At 47.5% G+C, this 22919-nt stretch overlaps 1 protein-coding gene across 1 annotated transcript in view; it reads right to left on the reverse strand.

Annotated features, from left to right (window-relative positions):
- Positions 1 to 21750, reverse strand: part of Scube2 (signal peptide, CUB domain and EGF like domain containing 2) — a 69942-nt gene extending 48192 nt beyond the window's left edge. Inside the window, exons 1-5 of the mRNA XM_051149212.1 lie at positions 21502 to 21750; positions 20245 to 20367; positions 11929 to 12054; positions 6311 to 6445; positions 482 to 607 (exon numbers count right to left, since the gene is read on the reverse strand). Coding sequence (XP_051005169.1) covers positions 482 to 607; positions 6311 to 6445; positions 11929 to 12054; positions 20245 to 20367; positions 21502 to 21658 — 667 coding nt within the window. The 5' untranslated portion in view covers positions 21659 to 21750. The remainder of the gene's footprint in view (positions 1 to 481; positions 608 to 6310; positions 6446 to 11928; positions 12055 to 20244; positions 20368 to 21501) is intronic.
- Positions 21751 to 22919: the final 1169 nt, after the last annotated feature.

Here is a 22919-nt window from a genome sequence, read left to right on the forward strand (position 1 = left end):
ATGGTCCTTTTTTTTTTTTTTTTTTTTTTTTTAATCTTTTGAGACAGGGTCTCACGTAGCCCATGTTGGCCTCTAACTTATTCTATAGCCAAGTGTCCAAGGATGACCTTGAACTCTTAATCTTCCTGCTGCCACCTCCTAAGTGCTGGGATCACGTGAATGTGCTGGGGTTCTTGTGTTTGTTTATTTGGTTGGTTTCTAGGTTTTTTTTTTTTTAATTCTTCAAATGTTATAACAAAAAAGTATTTAAACAGTGACATCTTAAAAACATTAAAGGGGGTAAAAGCTTATAAAACATGGTAGAGACACCTGTGACTGGGTCTGAGGACATGAGTTTGATCCCCGGGACCCACGTGGTAGAAGAAAAGACTGAGCCCCACAAGATGCTCTTGTGTCCCTGAGCTCTGGCTGTGTCTGTGGTTGTTTTTCTGACTTCTGGGTAGGCTGTCCCCACCTCAGCTGAGTGACAGCTCATACTCACAGATGCAGTCTCTCTGATTCTTGGCCAGTTCAAAGCCAGGCCTGCACTCACAGGCAGCACTACCTCTCGGGGCCTCCTTGCAGATGTGACTGCAGCCGTGGTCCTGGTTCATGCAGCTCAGGCCCTCTGCAAAACAGCAGTGTGCAGCAGGTGATGGGCGGGCAGGAAAGAGCCACAAGGGTGGGCAGTGGGGAGGGCCATGGGCTTGCTGTCCTGGATCTCTATTGGCTCCACATTTTATTTATTTTTGTTTTGTGAGACAGGGTCTTGCTTTGTAGCCCAGGCTGGCCTTAAACTCCCTATGTAATACAGATTTACTTAGAATTCATTATGCTCCTGCCTCCTCCTCCCAGGAACTTGGATTATAGGCAAATGCCACCCTACATAGCTCCAGCCGCTGGTGAGATGGCTCAGTGGATAAAGAACACCATCCCACCAAACCTCACAAATTCAGTTTTATGCCCTAAACCCACATGGTAGGAGGGAACCAATTCCCACAAGTTGTCCTCTGACCTTCACTCATGTGCAATGGCCTGTACCCACAGACCCACAGAGTGTGTGTGTGCGTGCACGCACGTGTACGCACACACACACACACATGCATACACACATGCACACGGGTATACATGTACAATAAACAAATAAGAATTTCCATTAAAATCAGGCTGGGGTTCTACAAAATAAAAATTAAAAAAAGATAAAGAGCCAGGTGGTGGTGGCCCATGCCTTTAATCCTAGCACTTGGGAGTCAGAGACAGGCAAATCTGAGTTCAAGGACAGCCTGGTCTACTGAGCAAGTTTCAGGACAACCAGGGCTATATGGAGAAACCTTTCTTGAAAAACCAAATAAATAAATCATCAGGTGGGGCAATTAAAAGGGACATGAAAGATTTCTTTTGTCACCTAAGACATAGGACCCTTCAAATTTTACTGAAGAAGAAGAAGAAGAAGAAGAAGAAGAAGAAGAAGAAGAAGAAGAAGAGAAGAAGAGAAGAAGAAGAGGAGGAGGAGGAGGAGGAGGAGGAGGAGGAGGAGGAGGAGGAGGAGGAGGAGGAGGAAGAGGAGGAGGGGGGGGAGCTAGGACTGGAGTGATGGCTCAGCAGCTAAGAGCACTGGCTGCTTGTTCAGAGGACCTAGGTTTGATTTCCAGCTTCCACATGATGGCTCACAACCATCTTTAACTTCAGCTCCAGAAGATTCAGCGGCAGCATCTGGCTTCTGTGGGCACCAGGCATGCCTGTGGTGCACAGACATACATGCAGGCAGAGCATTCATACATATAAAACAACCTTTTAAAAATAAAGAAAAGAAGCCCTCCCCATAAACTGGTGCCTTCATCCCAGAAAGCAGTACCCAAACTTTATGCCTGCCATAGATTTACACTCACTCCTCGGGAGTGTACAGACACCTGCCTTATAACCCTCAGTTATTCTCTTGGCCCCTCCCTGTGCACGCTCAGGGCAGTATGCCTCTCACAGACAGCATCACACAGCAACACAGCAAGGGGAATATAAGGAAAGAGGGGAAGGCGTGGTGCATGCGGGTTTCCTTAGCTGCTGTGCAATGATGTTCGCTGTCTCTGAGAGCCTGTCAGGCCCAATCTGCATTAACTGTAGTGGGAAAGAGGAAACATTAGGAAGCTATAATGCTCGGTGGTTTGACAAGCATCTAAATCAGTGGTTCTCAACCCTCCTAATGGGACCTTTTAATACAGTTCCTAATAAAGCAATTTCTGTTGCTACTTCAAAACTTCAATTTTGCCACTGTCAAAATCACAATGTAAATATTCTGTTGGAGGGGTCGTGACCCACAGGTTGAGAACCACTGGTCTAAATGCTGGTACAACAGCAGAAGAAGCACCTGTGTGTGTTATCGGCCACCTAAGTCACCAGGAAAACAGCTCATTGAGACCTTGCTCTCTGGGCATCAAACCCAAGCAAATACTCAAGATGTCCTCTTGGTCAAGACTGCATAAGTGAGGATGTGTACACGTGTTTGTTTCTTGGCATTTGTGTAATACAACTGTGAAACATCCCTGAGGATGGGGCTTCAGTTCTCATTGGTTAGAGAGCCCACAAGACTCTAATTCTAGAATTAGGGCTGTTTTAAACCTAAGTACTGGAAGATATTATTCAAATACCCCAGGATGGAACACTATTCTGTATTCTGCCCTTAAAACCATAGCCAATAGACTTTGATTAAGTGACAGGTCTCCTCTCTATGCCTGTGTGTCTGGGGGAACTGTTACTTCAGAAGAGAGTGCAGCCATGAAGGCATCTTCTAAGTCTCTCAGGTCTGTCCAAAGACGGACCACCTTGTTTTTCATCTGACCGTTCTAAGCTGCATACCCGCCCCCCTGTCCCATCTACCCTACCACCACCCCCGCCCCCCCCAACCCACCCCTCACCTCACCCCACCCCCCCACCCCCGCCCCCACACACAACCTGCCTCATGCTGCTGGGATTCATCAGCCCCTGCCAAGCGCTGCTGTCAAGTAGCACAGAAAGAGGTTTGCACTGGGCTGCTGCAACGCTCTCTCCGCTCTGGCTGGTTCTTTATGAAGATGTCATTCACACCCCAGCACCGAAATGGCCCAGGAGGTGAGAGCTGCCCATGGATGGAGTGTTCTTCCCTCCCCCCAAAGGCCCAGCACGTCCTGTGTTTGTCGTTGGGTCAGCGGAGCACTTGAAGTAATTGAGGCAGGGGGATACTTGCAGGTAATTGTTAGTAGCGCTTGAGATACAGTGGTAGGAACGCATAGAAACTCTACCCCCCAAAACAGTCTCCTTCACCTTCTGGATATTTCACTCTGTTTATGTGCCTAAGACATTTGCAAAGTGACCTCTACTGTCCCTGAGCAGCTCACTTACATGAGAAATATTTCATAAGAAAGACCAGAAGCCATCAGGATACACAGAGAAGCTGCCCTTGGTGTCCCCTCATAGCAAACAGGACCTGAAGTCACCAGGAAGGGATAAAGTCTGAGACAATTCTGGAATGCAAATGGCTTTTCAAGAGGTGACATCCAAAGCCCTTTACAGTACCCCAAGTCAAAACAAGGCCATAGCTAGAGGTGGCAGATGGATCTAGTCCAAACCAGGAAGGCCAGCCAGGGCCCTAACGTCCCTAGGACCTGGTCAGGTAGCCATGACTAAGGCTAAGGGTCCACCAAAAAGGAAGACACTCAGAAACCTTGGCAATGCCCCAAACTTTTGCTCCCTGGCCAGGCTTCCACTTTGGGATGTTTCTGGAAATTTAAAATAAGGTCATGCCTTGAGAATGAGATGGGCAAGACATAAAATATTCTACAAAATGAGAAATATGCAAAATCTTCCTGATGCCCCACAGTGTCTTCCTACAGCCAGGAAGAGCAACAGAACGCTGTGTAAATACCCTCAGAACAGAGAAGACAAAGGAGAAATGCTCATTTTGAGAGCCTGAGCACCCCTGAATGAGAACAAAGGCAGACTGAGGGGGAGGCTTCTCTCTGGCCCTCCCTCCATTACATGGGTGAAAACGCACGTTCTCTTTATCAAAGCTTTGGGCTTTCTAAGGATTTTTAACAAAAATGCAGTAGCTTAAGTTTTCATCAAAATCAGCTACTAGTTCCTCTTATTGAAAAAAAACTTAGTAAATAATTATTTAAAAATCAAAACAGAAAAATAAATAAATAAATAAAAATTTTAAAGATTAACAAAAATAAAAACAGTAGCAATAGGGAATACCAGCCTGTGACATTAACTTTTTTTTTTTTTTTTTTTTTTGGTTTTTCGAGACAGGGTTTCTCTGTTTAGCCTTGGCTGTCCTGGATTCATTGTGTAGACCAGGCTGGCCTCAAACTCACAGAGATATGCCTGCTGGGACTAAAAGCATGTGTCACCACGCCCGGCCGACATTAATTTTTTTTTTTTAAAGTCTGTTTTAATACAGTCTCCAAGAGGCTACACATGAAGAAGGAAGTCCAAAGGAACATTTTTTAAAGAAGTCATTTGTAGAAGAACTAAAATCCTAGAATGGAAGGGAGTCACCCCTGCAAACTGCTGTAACCTGTTGGCTCACACTGGCCGATATCTGTGCAGCAGTCAAGCTGAGACACACATAAAATCAGAGCACTTCCAGACCACAAGAGCAATTCTTGGATTTGGGTTTTGGTTCCAGACATCTCTATTCATGCTAAGTACTCATCAGGGGATCCAAGAATGTCTGAACAGTGGAAGGGTTAGATTCTAATGCAGTTTGCAGAAAGACCTGCCTCTGTGTTTACCTCTGCTCTGAGAAACCTGGATCTCAAATCAGCCGAGGTGGGAGGCAAGAGAAAGGCTGAGCCAGGGGTCTGGAACACAGGCTAAGTTGGAGACCAGAAGCCCCAGCATGCCGCTGCAGGTAGGTGGAGTCTATACTGGGGGTGTTGAGGCAATGGCTTTACCAGCAGGCTAGTGTGTGTGCGCGCGCGCGCGCACACACACACACACACTAGCCACCAGAGAAAAAACTGCCAAGTGACTTCCCTGAAAGCAGCCTTGAGCAACCAAAAGGCAAGATGCTCTGAGATTCAGGTCACTCCCTGCCTGGCTTCTTACATGAGTGCCATCTCCAGTTCCGACTCGTGAAACTTCATTCAATGCCACCGGAAACCAGACACAGGAAGAAAAAAGCCATCACTACTGTTCAAGGGCCACATCTAACATGAGGTAAGAAACCAGAACAGTGCATATGACTCACACCCCTGGGCACTGAAGCTGAATAGATTGGGGTGCTATCAAACACACCGCCCCCCAACAACAAAGCATTCTAGTCAAGTGTAGCCTAATGCCATTCTTGGAAAATTGGGTAAGATCATCTTCTATGAAGAAACGCTTGAAGAGGCCACTAAAGCCGTGTGGTAAATGACACATTTATAAGTCTGTAACTAATAATGGAAGAACTTAAAGTGACTTCACTCTTAAATGTGGGAATCCATAGGCATCATGTGCTAAAATGAATGAGTTGCCTAATATTTGGGCTCTTAAATCTAAAAACAGGCCGGGGCAACACCAGAGAAATACAGAAACTAAGATGTTCCTATTTGGCTTAAGATAAAGCAGAGACTTTAAAAGATGGCATTCGGTTAAAAATAACTGTTTGGCCACTTGCCCTTGATGCCTCTCCCTCCCGAGACTTCAACAAAGTCATGGGAATTTAAAAATAGTAATAATAAAAGACACAAACTCAAGGCAAAGCATATGAGAGGGAAGTCATCAGAAGAGTGGTAACGGCTGAGTGGATGAGAGAAAGGGTAGAGAGTGCTCTAGTCTAGAAGAGTCTTGCTACCCAGCCCCAACCCCCACAGAGCCCTAGAAACACAGAGTACAAGAAATGCAAAACTCAGGGGAGGGCCAGATATGGCTCAAGGCTACAAGCAGCTAGTCCCAGGGGGAGGAGCCAGCTTCCACCCCAACCCCGAGCCCCAGCCCAGAGCAAGGGGCAGGCTTGCACTGGTACTGTGGTTTTCAGCATCTTTTTGGGGAAAAAAAAAAAAAAACTTGGCAAATCACACACCTTATTTCTCTGGAGCCATGTACTGATGTTTGAAATGTTCTCTATTTCGAGATTAGGATCAGAGGGTGTGAAGTTTGCAAGGACCTCAGAGATCCCACAGCCTGCCACGTTGCTAGGAGATGAAGGTGACGGAGACAGAGCTTGCTACGTCTCTCTAGCAGCACTTTGTGGACTTGTCCCCAGCTTCTAGACACTCTGTTTCCGGGATAAAGTCATTGTGTGTGCTAGGGGGTGGGGGACTCTGATGAGATTTGGTCTCCTGCCCACCCTCACTCAGCCTGACTAAGGTACCTTCTGAGCGGTGAATGCAGGTGTGCTGATTGTCACTCAGAAAGAAGCCTTCTTTGCAGCGACACTCATAGCTGCCCAGGACGTTGGCGCAGGTGTGCTGGCAGCCACCATTGTTCTCCAGGCACTCGTCCACATCTGGAGGGAGAGAGGGACCAAGATTCGCTTTCATGGCTATTTCAAAAACCCAACGCTGCCAAGGACTCCTGCTAAGAGGGTCCCTCTTGCCCCTCTATCACAGAAACTCGCCAAGCCAGAACCAAAGGAGCCAGTGTTTGGTTGACCCAGCCCCCATGGGGCCGCGGGTCTGGGGCTCGCCTAGTCAAGCTCCTGAGACAAACACAAAGGCCATGGAACACCTTCACTTTCTGAATCGGAGTGCTAGATGGGAGAGATAATGCTTAGCTTCCTGAGAATGCCTTCAGGGGGTAGAAAGACAAAGTACAATGGATGCTGAGATAAGAGAAGGGTGGACCAGGGAAAGGTAGGTAGCACGTGATCCTGGGCTAGCCTTTATGGGAAAGGCTGATAAAGGATGAGCTTCTCGGGCTTCTCAGATCCCTATGGTTACAAACGTGGGGAAAAGAGACTAACTCCAGGCTAAAGGGCCAGAGCCCTCCCCTTCCTTGCACAGAGACTGGGAAGCTTGGAGTATATTGGATAGCAGTGAGTCATTTCATTTGGCTAGAGCCTGGGAGAAGTGGAGGATACATTCAGGAAGATAGATTAATGCTGCTTGGGTCTTAAGTAGCAAGCCGAGGAGTTTCTTTTTCACTGGAGTGGGGTGACATAGCCAAGCCCCCTCTTTGGGAAATTTAAGACAGCAGTAGGGGTAGACAGAAAAAAAAAGAAAAAGAAAAACCTGGGGTCTGAAAAATGTATGTACCCAAGACAGCCCAAGTCAGTACTGTGGGAGGAGACAGAGCAGAGTGGCTGCCCTTGGGGTAAGCAAAGAGGCATAGACAACTCCTGGGTAGACCAGATGCCCCAAGGAGAGTGTCACTCTTCTGATGCTCCTTAGAGGATATGAAGGCTTTCCAGAAAGACACATAGGGAAGACTGACTCTGGTCTCAGAAATGGGAATGGAAACACAGTTTTGCTCCCCTCCCCCTTCCCCCCACCCTCCACCCCACACACACACACACACACACCACCGCCGGTCAAGAAAGCTATCCTAACACACTGAGGTGCAAGGCAGGGTCCAGCAGGCATGAAGGAGGAGAGGGGTAGTGGGCAGGCAACACTTGCAAAAGATGAGAGGGCCAAGGCCAGGAATGTGGGAAAGCAGAGAAAGGGAACAGCATGGTGCAAGGCAGGGGGGAGGATTCTGGGCAGGGCCAGGGCCAGAGAAGATGCAGAGAAGTCAGCAGGAGTCCCCAGGACCTGGGAAGGCAGGAAGTTCGACTGCCCTGACTGTTACCATGACTCACCCCTAAGGGAACCTTCCTTCCACTGTGGCCCAGAGCCTCTAACTGGACTGCCCTCTCAATACTCTCTGTGAGTCCCCACCATTCTGTGCACTCCTGGTAGGTATATATATATATATGTGTGTGTGTGTGTGTGTGTGTGTGTGTGTGTGTGTGTGTGTGTGTGTGTGTGTGTGTATAATACAATAACATAAAATAGTAATTAGTAGAGCATTGGACAAGATAACGTCCATTACTAGTCAATGGATGAGCAACAAGCAACACAGGGCAGATGACCAGAGCAAGGGAAGAAACTTCCAGAATCTGATAACTCAGATATTATGAAGGCTCAAGAAGAAAGCTGATTTTAAAAACAAAACAAAACAAAAAAAAAAGAACCTAACTTCTCTAGCCTAATATCTTCTGTGCCTATCACTGACTCCTGGGTGTATCTGTAACCAGAAAACTCACATTTAAATGTCTGTTATCTGGTTTCAAGTTTCAGATCTTACAGGCATGGGTCCTCCTACACTCCTGAGCAACGTTCTCCTAAACTGATGGGACTGCCGCCACCACCTGAAGCCTGACAAACTTGCCCTGTCTGTGCCAAAGGGCGAAGGAAGCACATTCCAGAGGGATGCCTGTGCTGGGACACCTGGCCTAGGTGTTCTGTGGCAAGGGCTCATGGTGAGCAAGGGAGGACTGTCTCCCTGCATGCCTGAAGGCAAGCTCTCCTGAGCCACAACAGCCCTGTCCCATGTGTCACTTTCCAAGCAATCAGCAATGTGTCATCAAATTGGGTGACACAGTGAGCTAGAATAAATACAATGCGTGCTCGCATGACGGATGTGGGACAGGAGCTAGTGGCTGTCTTCAGGCTCTGCCTTGAGGCAGCCCCCAGATACCTGGCTGCATCCTCCAGAGACACTGATGTAACTGGACTGGGGTGGTGCCTGTTAAACCTCTCAGAAGAACGAAATAGCTGTGATACAACTTGCCATAAATGGGAACTGAGTTCAGGTGAGCTGAACTCGGATATCAGGAAGAGCTGTATTCATTTCCTGTGTACTTGCTTCCGAGACTACAGAGCTGGGGGCTTCAGAGCCACATGTTGTGAGAACCTGAGAGGTTTGCACGCTGGCTTCTGTATTTGAAACTAATGTGTGTTTACAAGGCTGGCCATAAGGAGCCACAGAGAACACAGGAACCTGCCACTCTGGAGGAAGTGTTTTGTTCCAAAGTGTGTAGGCCCAGAGAAGTCCCTCTGTGTGTTGGTCCTGCCATCCCAGCACAGACAATGCAGACAACATTCCCTCATATCTTTCTTCTTTCTCCTTCTCCTCCTCTTTTTATTTTATTTTATTTTATTCTTAGTTGGTTGGTTTTGGTTTGTGTTTTGGTTTGGTTTTTTGTTTGGTTGTTTTGTGAGACCGGGTTTCTCTGTAATAGCCTTGGCTGTCTTGGAACTCTCTTTGTAGACCAGACTGACCTTGAACTCACAGCCATCCACCTGCCTCTGCCTCTCCTCCTCTTCTTCTTTAAGACAGGATCCCATGTAGCCCAGGCTGGCCACAAAATCACTATGTAGCTAAGGTTAACCTTGAACTCCTAATCCTCCTGCTTCTGCCTCCAGAATACTGAGATTACAGGTATGTGCCACTATACCTGCCTTCTCATGGGCTGGATATTAAACTCAGGGATTTGTGCAAGTCAATTAGACATTCTACCAACAAGCTAGGGAGATGGGTCAGAGGTTGAGAGCACTGGCTGTCCTTCTAGAGGACCTGGGTTCAATTCTCAGCACCCACATGGCAGCTCACAGCTGTCTGTAACTCCAATTCCAGAGGATCTGACACCCTCACACAGACATTCATGCAGGCAAAACACTAATGCTCACAAATTAAAAAAATAATTCCACCAATTGAACTATACCCCCTGACCCTCTACTACCTCCCCTTTAAGGAATCCTTAGGCGTTGCATACATGCTCAGTGGATGCTTGTGGTCTCTGCAAAGCAGATGCTTGGCAGAATCCATGAAGAGACCCCAGGTGGGTGGCAAGGGCATCCTGCTGAGCCATCTTGGCTCATCTCTAGGCCTGGAAATTCATGGCCATGCTTGTGTTCAGAAAGCTCCACTTGGCCTTGGCTGACACTGTTAGTCCTTGAATGGTTCTGAGGAGGCTACCACCCCACAGTAATGCCCGGGTCAGCCATCAGATATCAACCTTCAAAATGACACTCTGGGCAAAGCAAAGATAAATCTTCCCCCTGAAGACGAAAAACAAAACCAACAACAACCACCATAAGCCCCTAGCGTGTATGTTGTCCAACAAATTGGAGTCTTTTGTGAGTTTTGAATTCATTGTGATTTATTTCTGCTCTCGGGGTTGTCTCCAAATGGATGCTTTTGAGGTGCTGCCTGCTTAGGAGGAGTTTTGGTCCTTCCCATGATGTCTGATTGGCAGGCACATGGTCTGTGCACTCAAAGCCTGGCCTCTCTCATGGGGGCACAGACAGAAAAGGCCCACACCAGATAATACTAAAATGTCACATCAGGACTGAATCCCAAATGGAAACACTCTCCTCCTCCTCCTCCTCCTCCTCTTCCTCCTCCTCTTCCTCTTCCCTCCCCACCCCACTCCAGAGACCAACCTTTCAAACACAAATTAAGCCTGGACTCAGAGAGAGGGGGAGGGGTGTTCAGGTGGGTGTCTAGAGGTCAGAGGTCAATGTCAAGTGTCTTCCATAGGTGCTCTCCAACTTATATTTTATGTCAGGGTCTCTCAGTGGACATGGAGCTCATTAACTGGGCTAAGTCATCTGGCCAAGGAGCTCCAAGGAACACCAGTGCCAGGATTGCAAGCATGTACCATTATGCCTGGCTTTTACACGGGTGCTGGGGATCCAAACTCAGATCCTCAGACTTTACAGCAGGTACTTTACCAATTGTGCCATTTCCCTAGCACTTCTAGAGCTTTTTTGTTTGTTTGTTTGTTTGTTTGTTTGTTTGTTTCTGGTTTTGGTTTTTTTCGAGACAGGATTTCTCTGCATAGCCTTGGCTGTCCTGGACTCACTTTGTAGACCAAACTGGCCTCGAACTCACAGTAATCTGCCTGCCTCTGCCTCCCAAGTGCTGGAATTAAAGGTGTGCGCCACCACACCTAATTCTTCTAGAGCTTTTTAAACTGACCTCAAGGCATCAGGTCAAGTGACTATTCCCTACCATGCTATAAAAGAAAATCTGAACAGCTGTTCTCCAGACACAGCCTGGTTCAAGTTGCTCCCTCCTTGGCCAGCAGGTCAGCCGCAGCGAGGCTCATCTGCACAATGCTCTCCTGTAGAGCAGATAAGCACCTGCCTGTGTGCTGCATCCTCCCAGACTGTGCAAGCCCAGCTCCATCCGCCAGGCCTCTAAGTTCTGCTCTACAGCTCTTGTGAGGAGCTGTGGTAACCCTCTGCAGCCTTCACTTCAGGGACTGAGGTGCCAGTGCATAGTTCTGCCTTGTGGGAAGTCTTGGAGGGTGCACCTGGAGAGCTTTTGTTAGTCTTTCAAGAAGAAAAAAAAATTGTGGGGATCTGCCTGGCTGTGACCCAACATGCATCTGAGGCAAGAAGAAAGACATAAAGAATAGAGACACAGTACTTAAAGAACAGCTGGGATCTTTTCAACAGAACACCTAAGGTGTAAAGGGCAGAAGTCAGTGTCAGAAAAGTCAATAAACAGTAACAGCAATGACAACCCCATCCCCTTGGACTAAATCAATTTGCCTACCTCATTTTCTGTCGCATAAGCCAATGTCTAAGGGGCCGAAACCTACATTTCTCTGACCCTTGGATCTCTTTTGGTCTTTTTTTTTTTTTTTTAAATATACACAGACAGGGTCTCATGTAGCCCAGGCTAGCCTCAAGTTTGCTATGTAGATAACAATGATCTTGAGTTATTGCTCCTCCTGCCTCTCTCTCCAGAGCTGGAGTTACAGACGGGCAACACCTTGTCTGGTTTGCAGCACTGGGGATGGAACAGAGGACTCTCTGTGTGCTCGGCAAGCACTCTACTGACCAAAACGTACCCTAGGCCCCCCATTTTTTTTTCTTTCATGAGTAAGTTTTCAAAAAGAAAGAGGATTCTATAGTCAAATGTTTTTCTTTTTCTTTTTCTTTTTTTTTTTTTTTTTTTTTTTTTTTTTTTAGTTTTTTCAAATGTTTTTCTTACCCAGACAATTATGACCATCATGAGCCAACATGAAGCCATCGAAACAGGTGCAGCGATAGTTGCCCGGAATATTTAGACATTCGTGGACACAGCCTCCATTGAGTTCATTGTCACATTCATCCATGTCTGAGAAATAAAACAGAAGTGAGCCCAGCACGTGCTATTTCTCTAGGAGACATATGTATGCATTTACCTGTTAGCCAGCCTTCCCACTGCCTAGAAGCCTCCCAAACAGAAAAATAAACAAGCACTAATCCTTCATTATGGTGTTTGGAATTACAAAATACTAGAAGCACCTAAAAGTCCATACTTAGGAGAGCAGTTTAATGGATGTGGTGTGTGCCCACTGGTCTTATGTCAACTTGACACACACCAATTAGAGTTATCTAAAAGGGGGCGGGAGGACTCTTAATTGAGAAAATGTCTCTATATGATTCAACTGTAAGGCATTTTCTTAATTAGTTATTGATCAGGGAGGGGAGCCCCGCCCTTGTGGGTGGTTTCCATTCCTGGGCTGGTAGTCCTGGGTTCTAGAAGGAAGCAGGCTGAGCAAGCCATGGGAAGCAAGCCAGGAAGCAGCATTCCTCCATGGCCTCTGCACTAAACTTGCCCCCACAAATTGCTTTTGGTTATGGTGTTTCATCACAGCACTAGAAACCCTAGTTAAGCCATGGTATATTTACTTGATGGAATACTATATAACTCTCAAAGAGAATGGAGATGGTCTCTGCGAATGGATTTGAAATAATTAATAGAATATACTGATAAAGGGAAAACAAATCAAAATTTAAAAGAAGGCCTAGAATATGTTAAACTCGAGACACCATCAGAGCACACACATGCATACAACATTTCCACATGCGTGAAGTTTATGTGGGAATAGACCCCAAAGAGCCTACACAACTTGGGAACATCCAGAGGAACTTACTATACAGCTGTTCTTATTAAAACAGCAGCCTCAGGATAAGGCAATCATGAGATAAAACTAAGATTACAGAAACGAATACAGAGGCATTGCAGCCTGACATTATTCGGAGAGTGAAAGACCTTGGAACATCAGCCTGAAACAGGATGTCTCCAGCAAATCCTTTCCCTCAGGGATCAGGGATCCCTTTGGAATGGGAGATCAGAGAGAGTGTAAGAGACAGAAGGATTGGAACACCCCAAGGAAAGGCCCTCTAAACTCATAGGGCTGACACAGATACGAACTTACAGACCGAGGTAACATGCTCAGGGCCTGCAGAGGTCAGCACCAGATGGGGTCCTGGAGCTGAAAGAAGTGGACACACCTATCTCCAACTGATAACCACTTACAAATGAAAATTTAGTTTCTTCCAAGGGAGTCTACGGGAGAAACGAACCACTTTAAATATGTCACCTGTTCCCAGCCCCAGAAAATGAACTCAGTGGCATCTTTGAAGGTTCCCTGTCTCATAAAGTCATGTCAGGGATTTTTTTTTCTTTTTTTTTTTTTTTTTTTTAACTTTATCTTCTCTCCCAGCTCCTTCCTCTCTCTCACTTTTCCAGTGTTGTATTTTTATGACTGTATAAACAAGTGGGCCTCTGCACCTAATCTGTTTCTTGTGCCTTCTCTTGGGCCCTTTTCCTTGTTTGTTTAGTTGTTTGTTTGTCTTGTTAGTTTTTATTTTATTTTACTATTACCCCTTAAGAAGTTTATCTGAGCAGGGCATGGTGGTGCACCCCTTTAATCCCAGTACTCAGGAGGCAGAGGCAAGCGGATCTCTGTGAGTTCAAGGCCAACCTGGTCTACAAAGTGAGTCCAGGACAGCCAGGGGCTACATAGAGAGACCCTGTCTTAGAAAAAGAAGGAGGAGGAGGAAGAGGAGGAGGAGGGAGAGGAGAAGGAGGGAGAGGAGGAGAAAGCATGTTTGTTATCTAATGAGAGACATAAGGGAAGGGAGGAACTAGGAGGAGTAGAGAGAGAGAGGAAAAAAATCTATTTTCAATAAAGGAAAAAGACAGGAGGTCACAAGCTTGAAGCCAGCCTGGGCTGCATGGTGAGTTTGAGGACACCTTGGATCATGTAGAAAAACTCTGTCTCAAGAACAAACAAACAAAGCCTGTGGTAGCTCTGGACAACAGACTACTGCTTATTCAGTGAGAAAAAGGAGCGGCATGTGGATGCAGACTACAGCATAACACTCCTTCAAAAGCAGCATTCTAACAGGAATAATCCAAGTACAAGGAACCTAGATTACATGAGTTCATTTATATGAGACATCCAGGAAGGGTACCGGGGACAGGCTGCTGGTTGGTTAGCTGTTCCTGGGGAAGGGCTGAGGATGAAGTGTGAAGAGTGGATATCACTGAGAAAGCAAAATGTTTGATAACTCTGTACATACGGCTGCACAATTCAGACAACTGTTTACAAATTTATTACAAACCTTAGATTTGTATATATAAAATTGTTGGCATTTATAGTATATACATGATGCATCTGAAAATATGTTAACAAAGAAAATAGGCTTCTATTTGCTTATTTGCATAAAAGACACAAAAGAAGAGTAGACAGGAAACTACAGGTGTGAGGGGAAAGGGTGGAAAGAGGCGTCACGGGACAGGGTAAGGGGAACAGGAAGGCACCACGCCTCTTTGAGGATACCAATTTGGTACAGCTTGACTCTTAGAAATGCAGTGGTTTTGTTTATGTGCATAATACAAACAAATAACCAGGAGGTGAGGGGTCAGGGGGGTGGGAATGGTTATAAGTAACCATGCCTGTAATTCCAGCACTCAGGGAGGCAGAGGCAGGGGGAATCTCTGTGAGTTCTCAGCCCGCCTGGTCTACAAAGCTTGTCCAGGACAGCTAAGGCTACCCAGAGAAACCCTGTCTTGAAAAAGCAAGAAATAAAATTAAAACTAAGTATATTCTGAATTAAAACTTAACCAGGTGCCTCACAAATATGTCTGTCAGATACATTGGGCCAGAAGGCTGAAGAAGATGCCCCAATGTTATAGAGAGTTTGGGGTGACTATTCAGGTAGCGAACTGTCTCTGTCATCTTCTCATTTGGAAAGCTACTAACGTGCTCTCCAGGTATACTCAGGTAATCAAGTTTATTCCTTCTCAAGTCTCTAATGGGGTTGAAGACCAGATAGTTTAGTTTTACAATTAAGCTTAGTTGTTTAGGGGTTGAGATGTTTTTAGGTCAGATAGATGTTTTAAGTTGATAATGACAAGATGTGATAGATATTGATTTACACTCAAATTTTTAGACACACCAAGATAGGAAAGATGTTTTCTTCAAAGCTGGCAAATACAAATAGCCAAAACACTAAGAATGTAACATTTATATAATTCCTGATTGTTTCATGGTTCTTCTTGTTGTATGCAGTGTATTGTATTTATATGTAAAAATAAAAAAAAAAAAAAAAAAACAGCAAAAGCTGGACTTCTCACTGTGGGAGGAAAAAGCTGCAAGCAGGCCAGAGAGACTTGGTACTAGTTCAAAATTCAAAATGTCAGCACTGCTCATAGCTCTTGATGTTTATGCAGAGGAATAAGAACAAAGAATAAATAAGCTAGGCACAGGGGTGCACACTTGGAATCCCAGCACTTGGCAGGCAGGCAGGTGGATCTCTGTGAGCTCGAGGCCAGCCTGGTCTACACGGCAAAGTTCCAGGACAGCCAGGGCTACAAAATAGTCCTGTCTCATAAAAACAAGCAACAATAAAAATGAATATACAGTGTACATTCAAGGACATTCTAGCTCCGTGCACTGAGGAGGCCGGGGAACAACAGCACCGCTAAGAGCACCACATACCCAGGTCCTGGTTTCTGTATATCCTTACCCTTTTCCATCCAAGGAACCAGAGCCCATTATGAGAAGTGGTTGATTCCAAGGCAAGCAGAAAGTGTAAGAAAGGTATGGAGGACCTTGCAATACAAAATATTAGAAAAATCCTCAAAAAAAAGTATGTCAAAATGACACAGGTAACACTGAGGAGGAGCATCCACTGGCTAGAGCTAGAACAATTTGAAAATAAATAATGATATAAAGCCAATATGCAGAAGTAGACAGTGAACTAGAAGGAGGAATGGATGAATGAGCAAGAACAGGCAGATCTTCCTTAAAGAAGCCCAGTTTATGGATGCATAAATGAGGGTTCAGTGCAAAGACTCAAGGAGGTGCATTCCACAGTGATAGCTGCTGCAGGCAAGGTCCACAGCCGGATGCTAACATAGGTGAACAAAGACTTGAGGGGGAGGAAGGATGTCGGCATCATTTCAAAAGTACCCTCTCCAAATATGGTCCCACTGCAAATGTGGGAAGGGAGTAGTAACTTTACAGTAGAGAAAGCCATCAGACATCATTTGTTTGGTTTGGTTTGTTTTTCAAGACAAGGTTTCTCTGTGTAGCTCTGGCTGTCCTGGAACTCGCTCTGTAGACCAAGCTGGCCTCAAACTCAGAGAGATCCACCTGCCTCTGCCTCCCAAGTACTGGGATTAAGAGCATACCCCACCATTCCTAGCTCAACAGACACCATCTTAAACCAGGTGATCAAGGTTAGCCTCACCCAGATGAAACACAGTGAGATCACATATGGCTGACGTGCTTTACTGGGCACGGTCCCTGTGGTGTCTGTGACAGCCTTACTGAAATGCCAGCAGATCCTATCACGAGAAGACAAAAGACAGTCTCTTCTGGCTGGTCTTAAATTCAGTGTATAGCCAAGGCTGGACTCAAACTCATGGCAATTCTCCTGTCTCAGCTGCCATGCCAAGCTCTATCAATCCTTTGCCTCTTAACATGAGGCAAATGAAAGAACAGTGTTCATCAAAAGTGTCGATGTTGGGACTGAAGAGATGGCTTTGGCAACCAAGAGTACTTGCTGCTCTTGCAGAGGACCCAGGTTCAGTCTCAGCACCCACAACAGGCCGTTCACCTTCACCCCTTGCAAGCCTCCTCGGACACCTGCACATGTGTGGTGCACATACATATAAGGTAAAATAAGTAAATCTTTTTTTTTTTTTAAGTGTTGGTGTCATGGGGCTGGAGATGTGGCTCAGCTAGAAGAGGGCTGAGCATGAATGAGACTCTATTCAGTCTCCAGTACGACATAAGTCCCAATGGTGTCCCATGCCTGTGGTCCCAGCACTCAGGAGGTGGAGGCGGGATGGTCCGGAGTTTGACAGCATCATCTTTTCTGCCTCACAGAAAGTTCAAGGCGAGCCTGAGCTACATGAGACCCTGTTTTGTTTTTGTTTTAAAAAAAAAAAAGTTGATGTGAGAGAGACAAAGAAAGACTAAGAGCTGAGGGAACACAGAGACAGGGAACACAGGCTCTGGGGAACACAGAGACAGGGAACACAGGCTCTGGGGAACACAGAGACAGGGACACAGGCTCTGGAGATGTGGATCAGGACCTGGAATTGATTCTGGCGCGGACACAGACCATCAGGGAAGAACTGGTGAAATTTGAATGACCTTTACAGTTGTTTTCTTAATGAGATTGTGCTATTGCTGATTTCCTGGTCTGGGTGTCTATATAGTGCTTTTGTTAAGGTGATAGCATTGGGGTTAGATGAATGAAGAGCACCCACAAGCTTTGCAACCTTTTTGTTCTAAAAGACAATTTCTCTTTCAACAAAACAAAGCAACAACAGCAACAACAAAACCCACCTTTAATCCCAGCACTTGGGAGGCAGAGGCAGATGGATCTCTGTGAGTTTGAGGCCAGCCTGGTCTACAAAGTGACTCCAGGGCAGCCAAGACTACACAGAGAAACCCTGTCTCTAAAAACAACAAAACCCTACTCGGATCTAGCCAATGGATAGGACATTCTCCACAGTTATGTGGAGAGCAGGCACTGACTCTGACATGAACTCTGGTGCCCCATATTTGACCACCTCCCCTTGGTGGGGAGGCCTGGTGGCACTCAAAGAAAGAATAAGCAGACTACCAAGATGAGACTTGATAGCCTATGACCATATAGTGGGGGAGGAGGTGCCCCTTCGTCTTAGACCTAGGGGAGGGGAGTAGGGTGAAAGCAGGAGAGGGAGGAATGGGAGGATACAAGTGATGGGATAACAATTGAGTTGTAATCTGAATAAATTAATAAAATTTTAAAAATAGGAGAAAAATAAGAAAAAAAAAAAGTGAGTCCAGGACAGCCAAGGCTACAAGAGAAACCCTGTCTTGGAAAAACAAAACAAAACAAAACAAAACAAAAACCCACCAAATTTTAGAAAAATAAAAGAAAAATAGAGGCTGGAGAGACGGCTCATCGATTAAAACATGCACTGCTCTTGATGAGGATGTGAGTTCAGTTCCCAGCACTCACAGTTGGGCTTAACAGCTGCCTACAACTCCAGCTCTGAAGGATCTGACACCTCTGGTCTCCAAGAACACCTGCCCTTGTATGCACACACTTACAAACAGATACATGCAAACACATAATTAAAAATAAATGATTTAAATAAATCAGGGGAAAGATGTAGCTGGGTGAGGTGGTACACACCTACGATCCCAGCACTTGGAAGGTAGAGGCAGGAGGATCAGCTTCGGTTGTATGTCTGAGGCCATGCTAGGCTACATGAGCCCCAATCTCCAAAAACCAAAAAATTCAAAACCAAAACAAGAACAACAGCAAAACCCAAGAATGAGTGTCTACCACACACATCAGGTACCTCTGGATGTTACACACTGCCCAGTACCAAGAACTGGACTTCTCAGAGGCCATAAGATGAGGCAGGGTCATCTGAGACATCAACCAAGACACCAAACACCACCCAAATAGAGGCACATTACAAATTTCCTCCTGCCTGAAGGAGTTAATGCTGTTTCCAAGTCCTTGGATGAGACTTTCTTAATCACTCTGTAGGTTTCTTTCCTGCAGGCATTCAGATCAGCTCCCACCAGGAGTAAAGCCCACGTTGTAAAGAGTTTAAAACTTCTCAGAGTGGCCCGGCGGCGTGGTGGCGCACACCTTTAATCCCAGCACTCGGGAGGCAGAAGCAAGCGGATCGCTGTGAGTTCGAGGCCAGCCTGGTCTACAAACGGGGTCCAGGACAGCCAAGGCTACACAGAGAAACCCTGTCTGGGGGGAAAGAAAAGAAAGAAGAAGAGCCAGGCGTGGTGGTACACGCCTTTAATCCCAGCACTCGGGAGGCAGAGGCAGGAAGATCACTGTGAGTTCAAGGCCAGCCTGGTCTACAATGTGAGTCCAGGACAGCCAAGGCTACACAGAGAGACTCTGTGTCAAGAAACCAACAACAACAGCAAAAATTTCTCAAAGTGAAAGAGGCCTCCAATACGTTCATCAAAGTTGGGTCCAGAGGCAAGAAGACTCACCACAGCTGAGCTCAGTTACCTCTCATCAGTTTTCTAGGGATGTCTTGTCTGAGAGGCAGCTGCAGGCTAAGCAAGTATGACAAACCAGCAGCTGAGGCAGAGATGTTCACCTACAGGCGAATGATATGTTTATAGCCCCAAGTCTCCTGTCCTCAGTGTTCCCATCCATAAAATGAGTAATGGCCCAAAGAGACCTGTCACAGCTAACATTCCACTTCTCTCTCTCTTTCTCTCATTTAAAATTTTTTTTCTTTTTGGTTTTTCCAGACAGGGTTTCTCTGTTTAGCCTTGGCTGTCCTGGACTCACTTTGTAGACCAGGCTGGCCTCGAACTCACAGCGTTCCACCTGCCTCTACCTCCCAAGTGCTGGGATTAAAGGCATGCACCACCACGCTTGACCTCATTCTGCGTCTTTCTGTGAGAGCAGTTTCCATCCAGTTCTGAGGCTGAGTTCAGACACTGAACTAATAATCTTTGGTAGGCAGAGTCCAGCCTTGAGATCTCACGTCAGGAGCAATGAAGAATTAAAATCTCCCTCTGCACGGCGTGAGTTTGTCACTCAAATAAGGCGGTGCCTGGGTATAATTCTAAAGCCCAGCAGTTCCCAATATCAACCAGCCCCAAACCACAGCCAGGACGAATTCTCCAGAGACAGCCGAAGGCAGGAGGATCCCGGTCCTTAGTCTCCAGGGAGGTGGGAAGCTCACAGCTCTGAGAGTCTGCCTGTCCTGGTGAGTAGAACCAAAAGATAGCAAAGCGCCATTGCATTTCCTTTTCCAGAGTCAAAGCGCCATTGCATTTCCTTTTCCAGAGTCTACACAAAGGACCTTTTAGAGCCAGAAAAAAAAGTGTGACGTTCTGGGATTGGACCTAATGTCCCCACTCTTTGAGGATCTGAAGACCAGGTGAGAGGATAGGTCATTTAGTCAGCATGCTCTATAGGAGCTAAGAAGGTGGTAGCTGCCCTGCTGCCCACCTACCCATTTCCCCAAGTCACTTACCCTCACACTGCCTGCCCTCCCCTTGGTAGCCGGCCTTGCAGGAGCACTTGTAGGAGGTGGGTGTGTTCTGACACAGCGCATCAGCATGGCAGTCATCTAGCCCTTGGGCACACTCATCCACATCTACAAAAGAAAACAGCGAGCTGTGAGGAGCTGCCCCCCCTCCACCTCCCACAAGCCCACCCCACACTACTCCTCCAGAGCCCACCCTGGGATAAACCACGCCATGTTCAGGCCCATTCCCAGATGCACTGTTCTGAGTGGAATCGCCCAAGCGTCCCTTACTGGCCTCCAAGACTCAGTTCAGATCTGCCTCCTCCCGGAAGTGAGCCATGATCCCCTAAAGTCACATAGATGTCCCCACCACACGCTCCCATATAGTTAGCTCATTCATAGCACTGAGTGTGCACGGTTGTCCCTGTCCACTCTCTCCCGCCTCTCCACGGTGCCCTAACAACCGAGCCAGGTCTTTGATGCCAAGCCAGCACCGTGCCTGGCACATAAGAGTATAGTAGATTGCCTGCTAAGGGAGAGGAACGAAGAGCAGAGTTGGCTAGAACGTTCCGGAAGACCGCCAAGACAGCTGTCTCTCGGCTTTCTCAGAGTTTGGGAAGAGGGGGGTGGGGGGGTTGAAAGCTTCCCTGGTGTCTGAACAAACAGCCTCCTAAGCTCTCAGACCAGGCAATGTAGCAATGGTGTCCCAAAGACCCCAGCCCTGCAAACCCACCATAACCAAAGCATTTTCAGGGTCGACACCACTCTAGGATATGAAGATAAAAAACGAAAGGGTTTTGAAAGAAGTTTTAAGTCCAGTCAAAACAGACTGTGAGTTCTAATCTATGGCTGCTGGAGGCTTTGGGACATCCCAGGTCTTGGCACAGTAGCTGTTCTATGCTCGCTCGCAGACGTCTGTACAGCTCATCCTGGAACATATGAGCCCCAAAGGAGAAAAAAGAGCCAAATTGCCACGAGCTCCGTTTCCCCATCTACACAAGAGGGAGTTGGACTCCAAACCCTAGAGCCCTCCACCGCACTCAGCCAGCAACAATCTGGGCAGAAGGCACTCTCAGGATACCCTGGAAACGACAGGTACCAGCGCGGGAAAGGTCAACAGCCTGGAGCAGGAGCCTCTGGCCGCCTCGACGGCTTTGACGGAGGGTGAGGGCTCGAGGGGGGGGGGGGGGGGAGATCACTCGAGGGGACTCAGGCGCCCCTGCCCTTCGCCGTGCCAGGTGCGCCCCGAGGCGGCACACTCACCCTCGGGCGGCCGGTTGGCGCGACCCCGGCTGGAAGGGACCGCAGCGGCTAGCAGAGGCGGCGGTGGCGGCGGCAGTAGCAGTAGCAGCAGCAGCAGCAGCAGTAGCAGCAGCGGCGTCCCGGCCTCCCGAAGCCGACCGCAGCCCGCGACCCCCATGGCAGCGGCCTCGCAGGGAAGCGGCGGAGAGCCGGCGGCAGCGGCGGCGGCGGAGCGGGGAGGCGTGTGCGGGCTCTCGGACTCCCAGCCCGCAGACACCCCGGGCCCCGCCCGCCCCCGAGACCCGGCCTCATTTTCACACGGTCCTCGGTGCCGCCCCGCCCGCCTGGCCCCTCCCCGGCCCGGGGCGGAGGGGGCGAGGCCGGCCGCGGTGGCCGGAGCGTCTGTCAGAAGAGCCCTGAGCTCCCTGAGCCTAGGCTCCCCAGCGCGGAGCGCCCTCCAACTTGACGAGGTCCTTCCAGCCTGATGTCGTCTCAGGAAGCCCGAGAGTGCTCCCGCTTAGTCCCCACACAATGGGACACTGGACCCCCGGCCCAGTATCCGTCCAACAACACTTTCTTGGGTTTCCACATACCCTGTCAGGACAAAGCTATCTGAGTGGGGTGAGTGACCGCGGCTGCTATATACTCAGGCCAACATTCAGAGAGGCCCTAGCCAGGCCTCTCTGATATCCTAGCCGCAGTAGCAGCACTGCGAGATGTGAGAACTCTGTCTCTCTGTCTCTCTGTCTCTCTGTCTCTCTGTCTCTCTCTGTCTCTGTCTCTCTGTCTCTCTCTGTCTCTCTCTCTCTGTCTCTCTCTCTCTCTCTCTTTCTCTCTCTCGGAGGGAGGGGAGAGAGAGAGACACAGAGATCCTCTCTGCTGTTTAGTGTATCTTAACAGCAAAGAAGTGAGAGAAAAAAAGAGGCCAAGGGTAGACCACCACAGGCCACAGAGCTCCCAACTTTGTCCTGGGCATAGGTGGCATCTATGACCACAGGAACTTATAAGCATCAAATCTGCAGCTCCAAATCAGAGGCAATGGCCACCACCTGTTCCCCACAGCCAAGTCGTCCCATCTTTTTTCAGGCGCAGGTGGCTGAGGCCACTATAGTCAGAATCATTCTAGGAACAAATGCTTAATGGATCCTTCAGTGGGTGAAACAGAGGTCTATATGCGGACGATTTCTCTGCGTGGTTCTTATTTCATTTTCTCATGTGAATATTTACACCTTCACGTGTATGTGGACATGTCTACATATGCTGCACATGTATATGTGTACACACACACTAATTCTTCAATGAGAAAAAAAAGAAAAAAAGAAAGAAAAAGAAAAGCCTCTCCAATCCCTCCTCCTAGCTCACGCACAGGAGCACGGGTCTGCTTGGGGGCTCTGGCTGCCACCTACAGCTTCCCACCTCAGCTCTCAGAGCGTCTCTGT

The sequence above is a fragment of the Acomys russatus genome, chromosome 7 (assembly GCF_903995435.1).
Source record: "Acomys russatus chromosome 7, mAcoRus1.1, whole genome shotgun sequence".
Classification (NCBI taxonomy): Eukaryota; Metazoa; Chordata; class Mammalia; order Rodentia; family Muridae; genus Acomys; species Acomys russatus.